At 41.1% G+C, this 19,656-nt stretch overlaps 1 protein-coding gene across 2 annotated transcripts in view; it reads right to left on the bottom strand.

The window, feature by feature from the left end:
* The window catches only part of SMTN (smoothelin), a 78,396-nt gene extending 71,901 nt beyond the window's left edge, over positions 1-6,495 (bottom strand). The window contains exon 1 of one of the 2 annotated variants that reach the window (XM_072415252.1): positions 6,287-6,495. In XM_072415252.1, coding sequence (XP_072271353.1) covers positions 6,287-6,337 — 51 coding nt within the window. In that variant the 5' untranslated portion in view covers positions 6,338-6,495. The remainder of the gene's footprint in view (positions 1-6,286) is intronic. The other variant, XM_072415254.1, reaches the window with a different exon arrangement.
* Between the last annotated feature and the right edge of the window lie 13,161 nt (positions 6,496-19,656).

The raw sequence follows: 19,656 nt of genomic DNA, 5'->3' as shown, positions 1-19,656 counted from the left end.
TATTGGTGGATTATATTTGAACAATCCTTTTATTTCAGCATGTAAAGAATTGTGCACAATACGATCGTTCAAAATATTAGTGAATAATCGTTTGTGTTCCAACGTCAATTATTGCACGTGTGTACGTAGCCTAAGGACCTGTTGCCTCTGACTTCTGTTCTCATATTTGGAGTAATGTCACTAAATACTATATCACTACTGTGCGTCTTTCTGTGCAAGAGATTTTGTAAAGCCTGCAACAAAAAGTCCATCACAACACAGACAGAACAAGGGATGGTAAATAAAACATGAGTTCAGCTGCATCTTGCACATAGTTCAGTTGCTCTTTAATGTATAAAGCAATAAAGAATTATTAACTACGACACAGAAACCACAGATTATAATTTGAATGGAACCCTTAGGTACTCTCTTCATACCTTTATTTAAAAAAATATATATTCTTAAGGTTTTTCGGTAAATGTACCCTTATAGTGCACCCTTCAAAATAGGTATACTCACCCAACTTCATTCCTTCACTGCTTTTACCAGCTGTATTCATAATGAAGGGTGTCAGGCTATGTAAGGACTTCTGGCCACCGCCAGAATAGCCACTGGGCAGAATACCTTATGTAGGGGATGTCTTACACCTGTATATGAAGACATCAGACTGCGTAGAAGCTTACAGGGTGGGCTCCTGCACCAGGTAATTGTCAAGGGAGTACAGATCTATGAATATGAAACCATCACTACTTCCCACACTACATATCTCACATCCTTTGTGTGTGAAATTCCCCCACCTACTAGATTGTAAGCTCTTCGGGGCAGGGTCCTCTCCTCCTGTATCACTGTCTCTGTATTAGTCTGTCATTTGCAATCCCTATTTAATGTACAGCGCTGCGTAATATGTTGGCGCTATATAAATCCTGTTTAATAATAATAATAATATGAATATACTTTGCTGGGTTGTAAATTATCAGCAAGCAATGTCACGCTGCCTTGATTGGACAGATGACAGTACATGTTGAATGACATGAAACAGTGCTAAACACCAGAGTCTCTACTGATTACAGACGTTCTGGTATTTGAGCTGGATAACAGCAGGTGGCAACTATGAGCTTGGAAGACTTGGCATGTCCTTGCCTTGGGCAATAATCGAAGACCATATACAGGCTCTAGAGACAATGCCAACATATCAAACTGCAAAAATGCATACATACCAAAAGCTGGTTAAGCTATCAAGACCGAAGGGTACACTTACACTGTCTTGGCCTCTCTTCTAAAATCACCTAAAATGTAGTAGGAAAAAACATACAAAAAAAATATCTACTTTATCCCCATTATTATACAGTGCTTGGTGACATGTCACAGCCCTTCTAGGTATAGTGGGTAAAAGCTCACAAGAAAATGCTATGCCATACCAGGAGAATATTTTTGCAATGCTCTCTTTTCTATAGTAAAGGAAGGTCAGTGATGTTATTGTAGTCTAGGTGGGGGGGGGCTGGTGTAGTTAGGAAAAGTGCAATTGTGTTTTTTTTTCAGGATATTTTAGGCTACTAAGTGATTTGGAAAGGAGGAAGTGGCGCAGACTATGTAAACCAACCTTTGATTTTAGTTGAAAGTCTTCTTTAAAATCTGCTTTTATTTCACAATAGAGCTTTCAGAAAAGTAGAAAGGGAAGAACACATGGCATTCCAGAAGAATGTGCACACATAGTAGTTTAATGTCTGTATTAAGAAGACTATGAATCATTCATTATGACCTCATATAAAACCTTATTGGAAAAACAAGATGCACAAGCAGATAATGATGATCGCCTCCTAATCTTCCACTCACACCTAGTATAACAAAACAATTACAGCTGTCAGTGAAACTCACCTACAAAAAAGAAACACTCAGCAATTTGTTTAATAGCTGTAAAATTAGAGCTCAAATGGGGAGAAAATGTTTGCAATAAAAGTAAAATAATGGAAAGGCACATTTCACAAACATCTGCTAAGCTTGAAAGCATTCTTCCTGTGATGTTTGACAGATTTCATCATGTATGGCCAAAAATATCTCCCTTGAGCATTCAGAGCCAAATTTGGAGCGCTAGTTAACCAAATTTGGATTACATCAGGAACAAAATGTCTAGAAATAAGAACTTCACATTTTAGCAGAATCACACCTCAAGAAAGAAGGAGAGAGATAGCAAATGTAAAATACAGGAGTTAGTCGGTTCAATAGAGCTGTCAGCAGGCACAAAAAGAATCAAAAAGCAAAGTATCTGTAACACTGTCGTTTTATAAGTACCAGACCGTATTCTAATTCTAGGTCATTAAAACCTACACTCGTTCAAAAAGTAAAACGGTCAATCTGTATTCAGACACCTTAGGTTGCTTTTACCTAGCTATAAAAGAATCAAGAGCAAATATATTTTGGTCTGCTCACAGGGCAGATTTTTACATGTATCAAACAGATGACAGGTTCTCTTTAATGGCCCTTCACTTACAACATCCTCACATGTACTCAGTGGACTTTGTTGCAAACTGTGCCTAGCAATTGTGCAAATTTATAGGAATACAATGAGTGGCACACTGGCCTATACCCAGCTCAAGGTGTGACAGGTGCATTACATGGCATGACTTAGCCTTTAGCATCTACACATACCTCTGGAACACTGATAGGACTCAAAATTAAACATACAAACCAAAACACCGGGCCTCACTGGGGGATCCTGAAAAAGTGGAGATTGCTCCTGCATTGTGCAGGAACATAAACTAACTTTACTTGCTATACTCAGATATTCCATATCCAGCAAAAAGCGCCAATGATGCCACTTTTTCCTAGGCAAGTGTACCATAGACTAAGATGAATTTTAGTACATTTTTCTTTTATTGTTTTACATTCACTGACTAGTTTGTCTTTTTCACTCCAAGTTTGGGTGCTGTTCACAAAGAACAGGGAATGATGAGAATGGAGGCTTCATTGGAGCATGTGTTGACTGGAATTGAAGAAAATGTTCTAAAGGCAACAAAGATACAAAAAAATATTTGGGGTTAAGCAGGGGAATACTGGAAGCTTTATTAGCTTTTTAGGGATTTCTGTTTCCTTGTTGGAGATTTTCCATAACTTCCTATCTGGTAAAGGGTTGTGCAGGAACGGGAACGGAGTAAAATTCTCTCTAATTGAGCCTTGGATTAAAAAAAAAAAAGCAACAGGTTTTATCCTTTCCATATTATAAAACTTAAAAAAAAAAAAAAAAAAAAAAAAGAATGTTTTGGTATAAATATACGTTAAGGGAGACCTGTACTTAAGTTTAATCCTCTGAGCTAAGTAAAAAATAAACACACTCGAACTGCAAAGCTCCAGGTGACGTTTGAACATTTTCAGTACTGAATAGGTCACTGCCATCCCCATTCATTTGTTATGGCCTGTTGGAGATACAGTTCAGGAAGAAGAACCCACAACCTCTCCGCCACACTGAACATAGCCTAAATTGAGTTTGGAAAAATTGCCAAAAAGGCCAATCAATGGGGATACAAAAGAAAGACTCTGGACCCGAACAAACCCATTTTGGTGACCACAGAGTGATGATGAGGGCAAATAAAAGGAAAAGTTTGCCATCATTTGCAAGAACTGGTATGCTGTGCATATTTGCACATGATGGCTAATGCTCTGGGGGTCCAAAAAATGTTTAGAGGTAAAAACAAACACTAGGCTCCTATTAATTGAAGAGTACAGAATACAGGGGTACCTACAGAAGAAATTCCTGAATACAGAAACACTAAGTTACATCTCCAGTGCGTATCACAATCCAAAGAACCATACAAACTCAGACATAGTGGGGTGTACCAGTATTTTTTTCCCCCAAAAGTATCACCACTATCATAGATGAAGCATTCAGTGCTCTTGGTTGACTCTGCAGAAAAAGATTCTGAACTGATACCTGGCAATGCCTAAAAATAGTCAAAAAATGGGCTTTATTATACTTTCTGTAAAATTATTCCTCATAGTTATTTATTCAGTACACCATGAGGTTAAAGACTATAAGCAGATCACTAATTCACCCAATTCGAGCTGACTTGAATCCATTTTTTTTTTTAAGTTGCTATGCAAGTGATTGGGTTTTCAACTCTTCCAACCTCCAAGTACACCATTTCTACCAAGCCATAGATGCCTGACTGTTTCTTCCCCAACACCACCTGAAAGTTAAGAAAAGTACACACGTCCAATGGTTCTCACCCAATAATCGGCTCAGGGCCGATATCGGGCAGTAATCTGGCGTGTGTACAGCGCCTGACGTTCGTTCTCCGAACGACCGTCCTGGCGGATCCACGGACGATGGACGATTGTAATGCAATGGAAGGGGGAGAGCGTGCAGCAGGGTGCCACTCCGTTGTTCTCACCCCTCCCCCCTCCATAGAGCAGAATGGCTCTGTATGTACAGCACCGTTCATGCATCTTTCAGTCTTTTGCCGTTGGAAAAGATCGTGAAAGATCCTTTCCAACGGCAATAATTGCAGGTGTGTATGCGGCTTTGGTGAGAAGTGTTTTTTCCTAATGATGTCAAAATGGAAATAGTTCTATAGTTCTTTTAAAGATGCAAGCACCATGACCACCTTACCCTCTCTAGTTGGCAAGTCATTATCATAGAACAAGCATTTACAGATAACATTTACTGACACTTTACTCTGATTAGTGAGTTACAAAGAAGTATGAAAAAGATGGGGAACATGCACCTTCAAAGACCAGTCAGAAATGACAGCAACCCTACTTTTATGCAGACATCTGATGCCTAACGCTTTGTATTTTTGTATAATATCAGCTCAATCTGCAATACATTTCATACAATACAGTACATTTGTACAAAAAGGAGCTCTCATGCTTTGTTTTTATTTGCAATGGTATAAATCCAAATAGAGATGAGGACAATAAACTTATATCAGCCATTCTCAACCTAGAGGTTCCTTTACAGCAGCCTTTCCCACCCTCTGCTATAATTACTATATCCCCATATGAGTGGTGGTCAGTAGGGTGGATTCCTAATACAGTGTTGCTCAGTAGAAAGAATGTCTGCTCTACTTATCATTGGTGTCACTTAAACTGACCTGAGAGGTAAAAACCGCTCATCGCTCAAGGAACCCCTAGAAAACACTGGAGGAATGCTGGCTGGGAAACACTGATCTACAGGTTGCTAGAGATCCCTTGATCTGTGGCTGATGGCCCCTTATGTTCATGGTGCCTGCATAGTCCCCAGACATTAGTGAGACACCAATGGACTTTTTAGGTGGCATTCTGGGGTAAACACAAGGGGTATTTTCCCTTTAGGTTCTGATGAGCTGTATTAAAAATACATCAACCCAAGATTTGATATTATTAATATTAAACAGGATTTATAAAGTGCCATCATATTACACAGCACTGTACATTAAATAGGGGTTGCAAATGACAGATCCAGACAGTGACACAGAGGAGAGGACCCTGCCCGGAAGAGCTTACAATCTAAGAGCTGGGGGAAGTCTCACACAATAGGAGGGGATATTTCATTTACCTGGGATGAATAGGTTGAGAAAGGCTGCTTCATATCACACCCAGGTACACAAATACCAGGGATCATCCAGGCAGACAAGGGCCAGCTCCATGCAGCAGCCAGGTGACCTCCCCCCATGGAGAATGGCAGTACAATCCTGGAGGTATGTCAGTCACCCTGCTGCTGGGAAGTGCATGGGGCAGACATCCAGGGAGATTACTCACTTCCTGATGCCCTGTCACCCCAGCATTGCACAGACCCCCCCAGGCTATGAAACATCCAGACATACAGAGCTTGTCATGAGAGGACAGAAGCCTCAGCTGTGATAGACAAGCCCTCTGATCTCCTTATTACAGCCTCCTCTGTGCCATCAATTTAAAAGTAGCACTCATAGTGGGCAGCAGGGTTCCTCCAGGTACTCCAGTTTCATCCCACATTACAAAAACATGTAGTAAGGTTACCTGGCTCCCCCCCCCCCCCCCAAACACTGACCTTACACTGTAATAATGACATATGACTATGGTAGGGACATTAGATTGTGATCCCCATTAAGGAACAGCTAGTGACATGATTAAGGACTTTGTACAGCGCTGTGTATTATGTTGGCGCTATATAAATACTGTGTAATACTAATAATAAATAGAAGGCTCAATCAGTGGAGAAGTCCTGTACACAGTGCAGCCATCCTGATCCCTATCACAAGGCGGATTAGTGAAGCGTGATAAAGAGGGATGTGTGCAGAGAGCTGCACAATACGCAGCATGGATCCCCTATTCCAAGCACACAGCATACACTCACCAGCTTGCGTAGCGATCCCTCGTCCATAGCGGAGAAGCGTTCCTCAGACATGTCTGTCTTGTGATCACACCGCAATATATAAACCTACAGCCTGCTCCGATCTCCGGCTACATCTGTTCTCTCCAACACACCGCAACTTCAAATCACTGCTTCCCAGACCCCGTGGCCGCCTTCTTCCCGTCCTCTCAAATAAACAGCCAACCAGAGGACGCCATAATTATGTTTGCACCGCCCACGTGCCTCCTGACTGGCTGGATCGAATCTGGAACGTCCGCAGGGCGTGCCGGGAGTTGTAGTGCTGTGTGTTGGAAGGTGAAGGCTTCTTTACAGGTAATTCGATGGATTTTCAAAATGAAACTGTCACTTCCAACGGTCTGTAGAGGGAGTCAATGTGCTCTGTGTGTCCCCCCTGCAGACACGTGACGTCACGGGAAATCTGCCACTCACTCACATGTGTCTGGTCACAGAAGATCAATCCTGCTTTGTGTGCTTCTGTTTACTTTGGTGTGCTGAACATGTAGCACTGCCAGGCTAAAACCCCTTAATGACAATTTAAAAAATGCTGCATAGAAAAGTAGGTTCAAAAGAAAGTTTCATCCCACATTACAGAGGTGTATAAAACATAGGGAGAGGGGTTTTGGAAAACAGAAATCAGATTTAAATGCTAACAAATTGCAAGCAATTTGAAATGATATCACAAAGCCTGTATACTGAATGTCACTGTTACATACAAAGTAATACATGTGTGAAATATTTGTACCCGCCTATTAGGGGGATGAAGTCCGTTTGAAGAACATCAAGGTGAGTGTCGTACCTGATGCACATTTCACCATTTAGCTTCTTCAGGGGAGGTGCAGAAAGATAACACAGAATGTTCCAAATAAATTTGTGCTGTGCTAGCTTCTACCTGCAAGGCCTGTGTGTTACCCTTACCTGCTGTGGATGATATTCACTCCTCACTGTCCTAGGAAGACTCATGAAACCATCTCCTGGAATTAAAGTCTTGAATTTACCTGGATCATTCTGTGCTGTCTGTCTCCACTTCCCCTAATGAAGATTCATAGCGAAACGCATCAGACCGGGACTCACCTTGCTATTCTTTGTATGTAACAGTGTCAGTGTCAAATTGCTTGACATTTGTTAGCAATAACATACAAATTCTTTTTGCCTAAAAACCCCTTTCCCTATGTTTTACACTCCTCTGTAATGTGGATTGAAACTTTATTTTGAACCTTCTATTATCTTAGGGGCTGGCAGTCTTTAAGGCAGGGGTCAGCAAACTTTTTCTCCTCCGAAATGCATATGGAGGAGAGGGAATGCCTCTTAAAGGAAATCCCTCTCCTCCCCAATGCATACGGAGGAGAGGGAATGTCCCCCTACCCCGGCGGCAGAAGTGTTAAAGCCGGCCGCAGTAAATAGGGAAGGGAGGCATAACAAAGAGGCTCAAGAGCCGCCGGTTGCCGACCCCTACCAGCCAGGATTAGGCCTGATCAAAAAGGGGGGCATTAGGCCAGAACGGACTACTGGCTAGGCCTAAAGGCCGGAGTTTGCCTACCCCTGCTCTAAGGCTTAGTGTACACAGACTGTTTCCCCAGCGTTTAACCTGAGGCTTTTAAAGCCCACGTTTGAAATCCCCATGCATTACAATGGGTTAATCTACACCAGGACGTTTCCTTGAGGCACGTTTATGACATTTATCTTAAACGTTGCTTGCAGCGTTTAAAAAATTAAAACGCTGTGTAACGCTAGAAAACAGCCAAAAACAGAGGAAAACACTCACAAACACTTCCATTGATTTCAATAGGATGTTTTTTAGTGGCTTCCTGCGTTTATGAGCACTTAATATGCAAATTAGGTAAAAACGTAAGAGTAAAACAGTAAAACACAATAAAAAAGCACAAAAACACGGCATAGGCGGTTTCCAGCATTTTAAAGGCAAACTTTAAAACACTAAAAAAAGTGCATGAAAATGCATATAAACGCAATAGGAAAGTTTACATGCCTTTTTAAAAAAATGTCCATGAAGACCCAGCATAAAAGAACTAAAGCTTGAAAACACGAAATTGCGACCAAATTTTTTTTTGAAAAAGGGACAGATGATGCAATAAAATAAAAATATCTGCCTGATCACAATTTTTTATTTAGACTTGCTTGCCCTCTCTCTTTCACCGCCATCTCTGTCTGGTTTCCATGTGTCGGATCTTCTGCCATTTTGATTGACAATAGTGGGGGAGTGAATGGAATGGGCATACACCCTGGTATGCCATTTTAGCTTGCACTGTGAAGCCAGCAAGTTCTCTGCACAACTTTCCCTGAAAAGCAATTCATATTGTAATTAGCTCAGGCATCAAGCAGTATTGTGGGAGACAGGGCAGAATGCATGTCTGAAAATAAAATTCTCCCACTGACACAACATGTAATTTCAATAGGGCCGCAGCAATAAGAGGCTGGAAATGAACAAAGTTGTTGGGTTTGAGGAAGTTATTAGATATAAGGCTGATTTAACAATAAGAAATTTTGTGAGAAAAAAATAATTAGAAAGGCATTCCTATTGTGAAGGTTAGTGTTTTTCAACTAAGGTTTCATGGAACTTGAGGGTTCCTCCATAGGTTGCTGGGTGTTCATCGAGCAATGAGATATTTGTGCCTCTCATGTCAGTTTAGGTGACATTATCAAGCAAATACATATAAGATAGGATATAGGCAAATAAAAATAACATCAAAAATTTTTAGATAGATGGATAGATAGATATATAGATAGCTATATAGATAGATATATAGATAGACAGATTAGAGATAGAGATATCAATTAAAACACTAATTTATTAAAAAACAAATTTTAAACAAAACTATGGTTCCCCAATACTTCTTCACTACTTCTGAACCCACAGCCACAGTACAGTTTGGCACCCCACTATTTCCATTTAAATTTACATCAATTGTTTCTCCTCCCTTGCATGATGTTCTAATGGGACGGTAGTTGGGATATGTTTTATAGTGTAGGGACTTGGACCTCTTGATTTGAAACAAAAAATTTTCTACTCTAAAATATTGGGAGACCATAGTATAATGCTTCATAGTGATGTAACCTCTTGATGTTGACATCCGATCTTTTGCCAATGTTAGATTGAAACCCCGATATGTCTTGATCATTCCTTCTATTAGCCCTTGTTCTGATGAAGCAGACTTTGTTTTGCAAAACACATTATCATTTTAGTTTTCATTGGATGTTGCCATTACATTGTTCTTAACATTTTTTTATTACAAGACAATCTATTGCTAACTATTTGGGTAACAATTAATTTACTTGTTTACTGATGTGCTTCAATTAGCAGCATGCATAGCAGGAGTTGAAAGTGGTCACTTGGCCTTGTCTGCAGAGTGTGATATACCACCACTCTTTGAAAGAGTTATGTACAGATCCGGCTGAGGCACACACAAAATTTGGAGCTGGAGCTGTCTTGTCTGTATGAAAGAAATTTGGGGTAGAGGCTGTACATGGTGAAGACTAAAACTATGTCTGCCAAACATGATAGTGACAAGTGTGTGGTCTAGATCTTGGAGCCCTACTAACATGTAGGGTACATGAAAAGCTGAAACAGCCTGAAAGACATGGATACCCTGACAAAGTATCACGCAAGATAATTTTGTTGAAGTAAATAAGTATTACATGTCCACAACAGAAAGCAGAACACATCTTCTGTGCAGCAGGAAAAGTTCCTGGGGTCTGAAGAACCATGGCCACTGGGGCTGAGTAAACTGGCAGAGCTTTCTGGATATTAGACCAGCATCCTGTCCTATTAAGCAATGTGATACATTCTATCTCCATGTTGATGGGTAATAAATTTCAAGAACCTTACAGTTTGTCATGTTTGAAAGGCCACACAGCTGACATTTACCTACTACTGTCAGAACCTTGACACTCCACCACCCATCCAGGCCTGACCTTTTAAGACTCTGCTGATTCACTTAAAGAGGAACTAAAGCCAAAAGTACCTAAAACGCGCGAGATCTGTTGACATAGGTTGAAAAAAAAAGATCTGCAAATTTTTTTTTTCCACGAAAAAGCTCCTTTTCTTACTAAGCCTTACTTCTGGCCATGGTCAATTTCCTGTGGAACATCTTTTTTTTTTTGGTGTGCATAGTAAGTTTAATACATTTGATTATTTTTTTAAAAAATCTTGCACAATACCTTAAGTTGGTGCACTTTCATATTTTTTTTTTTACCTGTAAATCTAGGCCATGGTTTTAGTGTTCAGGCCCCTTCCGTACAGGTAGTCCTCGAGTTAGGGACACCCGAAATATGGATGACTCCTAGATACGAATGGGGCTTCCCTGCTGTTTGTCACCTGCAGAAGATATCTTTTGCTAAATACAGCTGAGACTGAGCTCCTTTGCAACATCCTGTAACTCTTTAATGGCCAAGATAAACTCTGCAGTTGTTTAAATTTTTGCAAAACAAAGCACAGCTTACTCCAGAGATTAATGAATGTCTAGGCTCCATAAAGTTATTTTTTTTTTTTTTTGCTTTGTTGTTAACTCACAGTGAGGATTTTATACAGTAACTGACACTACACCTAACTGCCTAATAATATGTTGTGACAAACATCTGTTCTAATTGCATTTATTAAAATAATCTACCGTTCCGACTTGCATACAAATTCAACTTAAGAACAAACCTACAGTCCTTATCTCGTATGTAACCCAGGGACTACCTGTAATGCCATAGGTCTTTCCACCTTCTCCTCAGAGGTGGTGTGTTCTTCTTCCTAGCCGGAGCAGCACCAGGAGCACTGTGAGCCAAAGCAGCATGATGATGTGGTTCTAGGGGGTGGATTTAATTATATTAGTCATAATTGTATTGAGAATAGGGGATGCAGCTGGGACTGAAAGTGTTTATTCTGCATGAAACAGTACTGTAAAGAAAATTATTATTGCAGTAAAAACTGCTTTTTAATTTTCTTTTTAAATAATTGGCAAAGTTCTGCATGATTAAATAAACGTTTAATAAAATTCTGTGTCTGTTAGCAATCTGTCTGTCTTGCAGTAAACTGAAATGCTATCCAGAACATCTGACATAAATTGTTGGGGCATGAGGAATAATGGTGAGAAGATTTTTTTTTTTGTTATTTTTACTGAATAATTTATTAATGTATTTTTGTTTGTCACAATATAATTTATTATTTTTTTAAGGTGACCTGGACTAGGTCAGGTCTCAAATCAGGACAAATCCCAATGTACTTTTTCAACAATATTCTACAGTATATTCTTGAATGTAAACCAATACTGAGGTACTTTTTTTTACCTAGGAATACAAGAAACTGCTTGGACTATAAACATATATACTCATGATGTTTTAGAATAGTGCTGCAACAAAAAACAGTCAATGCAGTATCTTTTAAAAATGCCAAATGGGGTTGACCTGCTTTTAACGTAACTGTAACTTTAATGACAGTACATTTCTCTGCCAAGTTGCATACATGCCTGCTGCAATCTTTTTATTATGTAGCTGAAATCCCTTTTCACTTGCTGTGCATGTTCCATGTTTTACTGGGCTATCTCCCAATTGTTTACCGTATTGGAAGACATCCCCATAGAAGTATATGAGAAATGACTACAGAAAGATCTGGGATTTGGGTAAGTAGGCACTGGGGAAAAGCATATCAGTTACCTAATTTCAAATTTAAAAAAAAACTATCTATGAAAGTACAGTTTTTCCTTACTGATTCCTCTAAGTAGTATCTAATATTCAAATATCATTCTGGGTGATAACAGGCAAAATAAATTGGGTAACTGATATGCATTGCCATCTAGTGGTTCAGATGAAAAATGTAGTTAAAAACTTGCAGTAAAATACACTGGTGAGAACACATGCTTCCAGGTGCAGGATGAAAGCTGTCCAGTTGCATTTCAGGCAAGGTAGGTCCAAGAAGACGCACTTTCTGGAGCATTTTGTGACATTTGAGAGGTGCGGCCGCAATGGTGTGGTAGCAACGGCATTTGAGATTACAGTGCGGGAATGCAATATGAAACAGCCCTAGTTTGCAGTCTTAGTAAAGCTAAAGCCTCTTCTCACCTGTGGATGCAAGGATCACTTGAGAAATAGTTACACTGGATTGCGGGCCTGGACTGGCCCACTGGCGGGCCCCTGCTGCTTGCATTGGATTCCAGCAATAGCTGCACTTATTAGGTGTCCAGCAATTAAAGATATGAGCACCAGAGAGAAGCAAAGTTGGAGCAGGTACTAGAGAAAGTTAAACCTCACTTATTATCCCTTAGACTAAACAGACACTTTAATTTTGCAGTAGGTAGGACAACCAACTGCATTTGTACAAATGTGTTTTTTTTTTTCTTTCTGTAGTTCAGACTAATACACCTGCTGAATCCAGCTTACCCAGACCCACACTCATGCTATGGAGGACACAGTACAGTTATAATCAGGGCTGAGGGTGAGCTTGCAGAAACAATAGATTTCAGAATGTTGTATGTATGAGTTGCTGGGTTTATCACCTTTTCCTTACACTCCTCCTGTTCATAAACAGCAGCCTCCTTACTTATCAATCACAATCACAAGTAAACCAAGCCTTCCCCTCCTCCCCCTCACACTGTGTTATCAAGACTGGTGTCCACTCATCATTGTCAGGCAGGTCTGCCACTGCAAAATGTACTCCTGCAAAACTTTCCACAGCTTTAATATGCAGTGGAGTCAGTTTATAAAACAGTATTTTCAAAAACAAAATAATCTTGCAATTTGTGTGCAGATTCAGAATAATTATATATATATATATATATATATATATACACACACATATATACACATATATATATATATATATATATACATACACACAGGTCCATAAATATTTGAACAGAGACAACTTTTTTCAAAATTTTGGTTCTGTACATTACCACAATAAATTTTTAATGAAACAACTCAGCCAAAGCAACCCAGGAGTTTATTAAAGCAAAGAAGTGGAATATTGTTAAATGGCCACGTCAGTCACCTGATCTGAACCCAATTGAGAATGCATTTCACTTGTTGAAGACAAGAAAGGCCCACAAAAGGCCCACAAACAAACAGCAACTGAAAGCCGCTGCAGTAAAGGCCTGGCAGAGCATTAAAAAGGAGAAACCCAGCATCAGGTGATGCCCATGAGTTCAAGACTACAGGCTGTCATTACCAGCAAAGGATTTTCAACCAAGTATTAGAAATGAACATTTAATTTTCAACTTTTTATTTTGTCTTATATATATATATATATATATATATATATATATATATATATATATATATATATATAAATAAATCAGGTAGGACTAATACAACAATCCAATGACAGCAGGGTGAAGGCTGTCTGAGAGGCTGTGTCCACATGGATTACAAATCTCGGTGGACATATCCAGGATGGTCTAATTTTAGCAATATTCATAATTCCATAAATTCAGGCTTTATGAACTGCCAACCTTCAGATTATTTGTCAGCACAAAATATGGAGTTCAAGGAGACCAACCTAGGCATATCTGGGAATTATGTCAGTGTCTGTTAGATTTAAAAACAACAACAACTCATTCTACATTATGAGGTACTGAATAGGTGATCATCTAAATCAAATCCTATTTAATTAGGAAAAGTATAAAAGCCACTGCTAATCAACACTCTTCTTTTGCAAGTTGGATGGCAAAACACTTCTAGAAGAACGTCAAAGGTAATAAGGAATTTAAAAAGAATACTATTGACCATGCCAAAACAGATGAAAAGAAAGGTTTTGAGTAAGGAAATGAAAGGCACATACCTGGCTTTACTGACACAAGGATACAATGAGTATCGGGTTGCTTCTATCCTTAAAATTTCAAAGATGGCAGTACACAAGAACAAAGTCAAGCAACAGGCACTGGGGACAACAAAGCTACAAACAAATCAGCACTGAGATGACCGCACACTTATTCAAATGTCACTCATGAACTGTAGGCTGACATCAAGTGACCCTCAAACCAAGTGGCAAACTGGGGTGAAAAGCATGGCAAGATTAGTTCAAAACAGGCTCTTACAGGTAGGGCTGAAGTCATGCAAATCCAGAAAAAAAGCCCTTCATCAGTGTGAAGCACATAAGAGTACTGATGCGTAAGGCTGAGGTTTGTGAAAGAACACAGGAATTGGACTGGAGAGGATTGGGATATGGTTATCTTCTCTGATGAGTCCAATTTTCAGCTTTTCCCAAAAAAAAGCTTTTATGGTTAGATGGAGACCTGGAGGGGCCTACAACCCACAGTGTCCTGTACCAGCCGTAAAATACCGAGGAGGGTTATTGATGATCTTGGTGGGCTTCAGCAAGGCTGGAATCAGGCAGATGTGTCTTTGTGAAGAACGCATGAATTAACCTCCTGGGCCGTTCATTTTAGTCTGGATTTATATTTCTAAAAGTTGTACATTGTCTTTCATGAAAATTAATTTTACAGTATAATATATTATTATGAATATAGAAAAGTTTGAAACACAAAATCATGTCAAAATAATAAATGAAAAAAATAATACATTTAATAATAAAATTGACATGAGTTTGTGTTTCAAACTTTATTATACTCAATAAATACATTTTCATGAAAGACAATGTACTGCTTTTAGACATAGAAATTCAGTGTATTTGTACACTCCCGGGAACACGTCAGTTTCAGCGCACTTGCTGGGAGACAGATTGAGGAAGAGGATGTGGCCAGAAGAGGGCAGGACACTATAGAACGCCGATAGGACCAGGTAAGTGTTTATTGCTTACTTCTTACTACCTCGAGTGTGGCTCGGGGTTACCGCTTTCAGCAGGTTTTTTTTTTTACCCCAAGTCACACTCGGGCTTACCGCTGGGGAGGTTAAGCCACATACAGGGTTATCCTAGAAAAACGTTTGCTTGCTTTTGCTTAAATTTTGTTTCCCAACTAGGAAAACTGGTTATTCCAGCAGGACAATGCTCCATGCCACAAAGCCATCAAATCAAGAGTCTGTCTTGGCCAGCCCAATCTCAGATTTGATTCCTATTGAAAACCTCTAGAATGACATCAAGAGGAAGATAGATGGTCACAAACCATCAAGCAAAGCTGAGCTGTTTGATTTTTTGCAGAAAGAGTGGTATGAAGTTATCCAACAGCAATGTAAAATTGGTGGAGAGCATGCCAAAATGCATAAAAGCTGTGATTGCAAATCAGGGTTATTTTAACAAATACTGATTTTTGAACAGTCTTTATTTAAACGATTATTGCCATTGTGTTGAGTAAACAAGGATTTGATATTTGATGTATTCAAGATCTGCAAACACTGCATCATTTCTCTTATTTTTATGTATTTTCATTTCCTTTAAAATCCTGCTTCTTGTTTTCTATTGTAAAATATATTTACCTGCTTGTTTGAAATATTTTTTGCATGCACAGCTCAGTGTAGGATGCAGGGTATAGCCAGAAATCTTTTATTGCACAAGCCCGGGAGTTAAATCATCCTGACCTGGCCAATCAAGATGGGTGAAGATTTGACACTTGGAAGAGGACCAGATGAAGATGGCGGCACCCTCAAAGGAGCAGTAAATAAATTGATATAAGTAAAATTATTTTTTACAATGTTTTTTGGATTTTAAGTACATACTGTAAGGTCCTAGTCAGCACCAGTACCCACCAGATACCAGTCCCCCAATCTAACACTGCATGCTTCACCTACAGCAAGCCCCTGCTCAGCCTCAGGAGACCCAGCACATGGTTGCCCCCAGGACTTAGTGTGCAAGGGAGGGTGCCTGGGGAAGGGTTGGCTGAGGACCAGGAACCAAGAGATAAAGCAGTACCAAGACTCCAACACACACAAGTCTGGACAACGAGGGGTTAACCCAGGAGCTGGACAGAGGAAACACTGAATTGGCCAACAGGTGTACAGGAACTAGTCTAACAGGACTAGGGGCTCGGCCCCAGTGGGGACACGTTGCATGAACACTGAGTGCTGTGTCTGAGCTAGCTAAATAGCCAGGGATGGTAAAGAGGCTATTTACTGATTGACTGGCGAAGCTGATAAAGCTTGCTAGCGTAGGCTCGCCCAGAGTCAGAACTGCCCGCATGTGCAGTAGAGACAAGTTTGCAATTTAGTGAGAAAGAGGTAAGTGTGTTATTACCCCCCCCCCCCCCAGGGGGATGTCATTGTACACACCCATTTGTACACGCCCCGTGGTAAATTTATTTCACTGGTAGATTTTTTTCATTAGAACACCAGATAGGGAATCCCCCTCCTCCGCAGTGTCTTGGGAGGAAGGGGATCCCCCATCAGAGATCTCCCTGTGGCAGCCGAAGGGAGCCACAACAAGGAGGCTGAAGAGCCGCAGGTTGCAGACCCCTGCCCTAGACAATGAAGAAAGGAGAGTCTTGAGTACTGGTGCTGACGTGGTTATTGTGGGTAAACTCCCCCCATGGTAGCAGTTACCCAGTAGTCATGGTGGGCAGATACAAGAGCTCGAAGATATTGCTCCAGGGCCTGGTTGACTCTGTCTGCCCATTAGTCTGCAGGTGATAGGCTGAAGAAAACTCAGAAATGCAGGACGTAAACTGAACCCTGCGGTCAGATACAATGTGCGCGGGCATACCGTGGAGCCTAAAAATTTCACGGATAAGATTGGCACCAACGCAGCTGCCGAATGTAAAGTAGGAGGGGGTACAAAGTGGGCCATCTTGGAAAAGCGATCCATGACCACCCAAATAACAGTACAGCCATCAGAAGGTGGAAGATCTGTAATGAAATCAATGGACAGTGAACATCAAGGCTCCTTGGGAATGGGCAAAGGAAGGAGCACACGCGCTGGGGCACAGGTAGACGACTTCATCTGAGCACAGACAGCACAGGTCTTGACATAGTCCATCACTATCCTTCCGATGGTTGGGCCACAAGTACAGATGGGAGAGAAATGTGATCGTTCTATGGAAGCTTGGATGACCACAAAGTTTGGAAGCATGTGCCCATCGTAACATTCTGGTGCTAAGTTGAGGTGGCACTAAGTTTTTACCCAGAGGAATAGCAGATTCCTGGATAGAGGTCAAGGCTAGGATGTCGTCTGGAGGGATGATAAACTCTGGCTCTGCAGCAGTTTTGGAATCCTGTGGGTCAAAGGAGCGAGAAGGAGCATCAGCTCGGGAGTTAGAGGAACAAGGTTTGAAGGTAATGATAAAATCAAACCAAGAAAAATCTCCTCTACAATCTATCATGAATGCTGCAGCCAGACTCATCCATCCTTCCCTCCATTCCTCTTCCGCTGCATCTCTTTGTAGTTCTCTCCATTGGCTTCCATTTCACCTTAGAATCAAATTTAAGCTCCTGTGCTTTGCCTTCACTCAAAACCCATTTTTTCAAACTTGCCTACCCGGCTTCTTCTGTCATTTGAAACCATCACTACTTCCCACCACTACATATCTCCAATCCTATTGTGTGCGAAATTTCCCCACCTACTAGATTGTAAGCTCTTCGGGGCAGGGTCCACTCCTCCTGTATCACTGTCTGTATTAGTGTGTCATTTGCAATCCCTATTTAATGTACAGCGCTGCGTAATATGTTGGCGCTATATAAATCCTGTTTAATAATATTAATAATAATAATAATAAAAAGAAAAGAATAAAGACCAACGTGCCTGCCACGGGTTGAGGCAGCGAGCAGATTGTAGGTACTGGAGGTTTTTAAGGTCAGTAAAAATAGTAACCTTGTAAGGCGAACCATCCAAGAGGTATCGCCATTCCTCCAGAGCGAACATGATGGCTAGGAACTCCCTATCCCCAATGGAGTAATTCCTTTCCCTTGGAGAGAATTTCTTTGACAAAAACGCACAGGGCTCTGGTGGGGATCTGGAAGAGGATAGCTCCCACACTGACGGAGGAGGCATCAACCTCAATGGAGAAGGGCTTAGTGACATCTGGCCAAACTAGAGCTGGGCCAGAATGACAGGCCTGTTTTAGGATATGAAAAGCCTCAATAGCTTTAGAGGGCCAGTTAGCATCAGCATCCTTCGGGGTCAGTGCCGTAATGGGAGCAACCAGCGTGCAGTAGTTCCTGATAAACTGCTGGTAATAGTTTGTAAATCCCAGAAAGCGCTGAGTAGCCTTAGGACCGCAGGGCAGTGGCCAGTTGGAGATAGCAGCAACCTTGTCAGAATCCATGGAGAGGCCTTCTTTAGAAACTATGTAACCCAGGAAGGGCACCTGAGGGAGTTCAACCAGGCACTTCTCTGCCTTTGTGTACAGACCATTGTCTCTCAGGTATTGTAAGACCAAACGGACATGTTGTTCATGTTGTTCAAATCAGAATGTCATCCAGATAGATAACAATGCAGATATATAAAGGATCTCGAAACACCTCATTAACAAAGTGTTGGAAAACATCCAGGTCATTACAGAGACTGAAGGGCATCACAAGGTATTCATAATGCCTGTCTCTGGTGTTAAATGCTGTTTTCCATTCGTCCCCCTTCTTGATCCGAATTAGATTGCATGCACTTCGGAGGTCTAGCTTGTTAAAGATCTGTGCACCACGGAGACGGTCAAAGAGCTCAGGAATCAGCGTCAGGGGGTAGCGGTTCTCACAGTAATCAATACATGGCTGGAGAGTTCCATTTTTTTCTGCATAAAGAAAAACCCTGCCCCAGCAGGGGAAGAGGACGTGCATAAATCGTCGTTGCAGATTTTCTTTGATATACTCGCTCATTGCCTGGGTCTAAGGAAGACTGAGGGGGTATACTCGACCCCTTGAAGGTGTGGAGTTAGAAAAAAGGTCTATCACGCAGTCATAGGACAGATAGGGAGGTACTTGCTTGGCCTTGCGCTTGGAAAAGACATCCTTGAAATCCATATATTGACTGGGAATAGATGGTGCAACCTTAGGAGTGGGGGAAGCTTGGTCAGGCATTTGAAAGCACACGAGGGACCCCAGGCCAATATCTCTGGAGTAGATCAGTCCAGCACTGGGGAGTGTAGTTGAAGCCATGGGGGGCCCAGAATGACTGCAGAGGTGGCTTGAGGAAGCACAAGAAAAGGTATAGTTTCATGATGTAGCACACAGACATTTTAATGGGTCTTAACTAGAAGCAGATAAATCCACATGACAGGAGGGTCCCATCCATCGCAGAGGCTGTGATAATGGCCCTATAGGCCAAGCACATTCCTTGACATGGGTGGCTGAAATTTCTAGCTGCAGAGTTGATGAAGGCCTCAAGGGCCAGCATGGAATTCTTGTGGCAAAGCTGGAAAGCTATGGAGGGGCACTGGGATGGTAAAGAGGTAGTGAAAAGTGTCCCAGCATGCCCCCCTCAGATCATGCTAGGTGGTGATCTCCCCACCTCAGTGGACAAAGCTTATTGAAGTGGCCTTTCT

Source organism: Pyxicephalus adspersus, chromosome 6, assembly GCF_032062135.1.
Source record: "Pyxicephalus adspersus chromosome 6, UCB_Pads_2.0, whole genome shotgun sequence".
NCBI lineage: Eukaryota > Metazoa > Chordata > Amphibia > Anura > Pyxicephalidae > Pyxicephalus > Pyxicephalus adspersus.
This window is presented reverse-complemented; position numbering and strand designations above follow the sequence as displayed.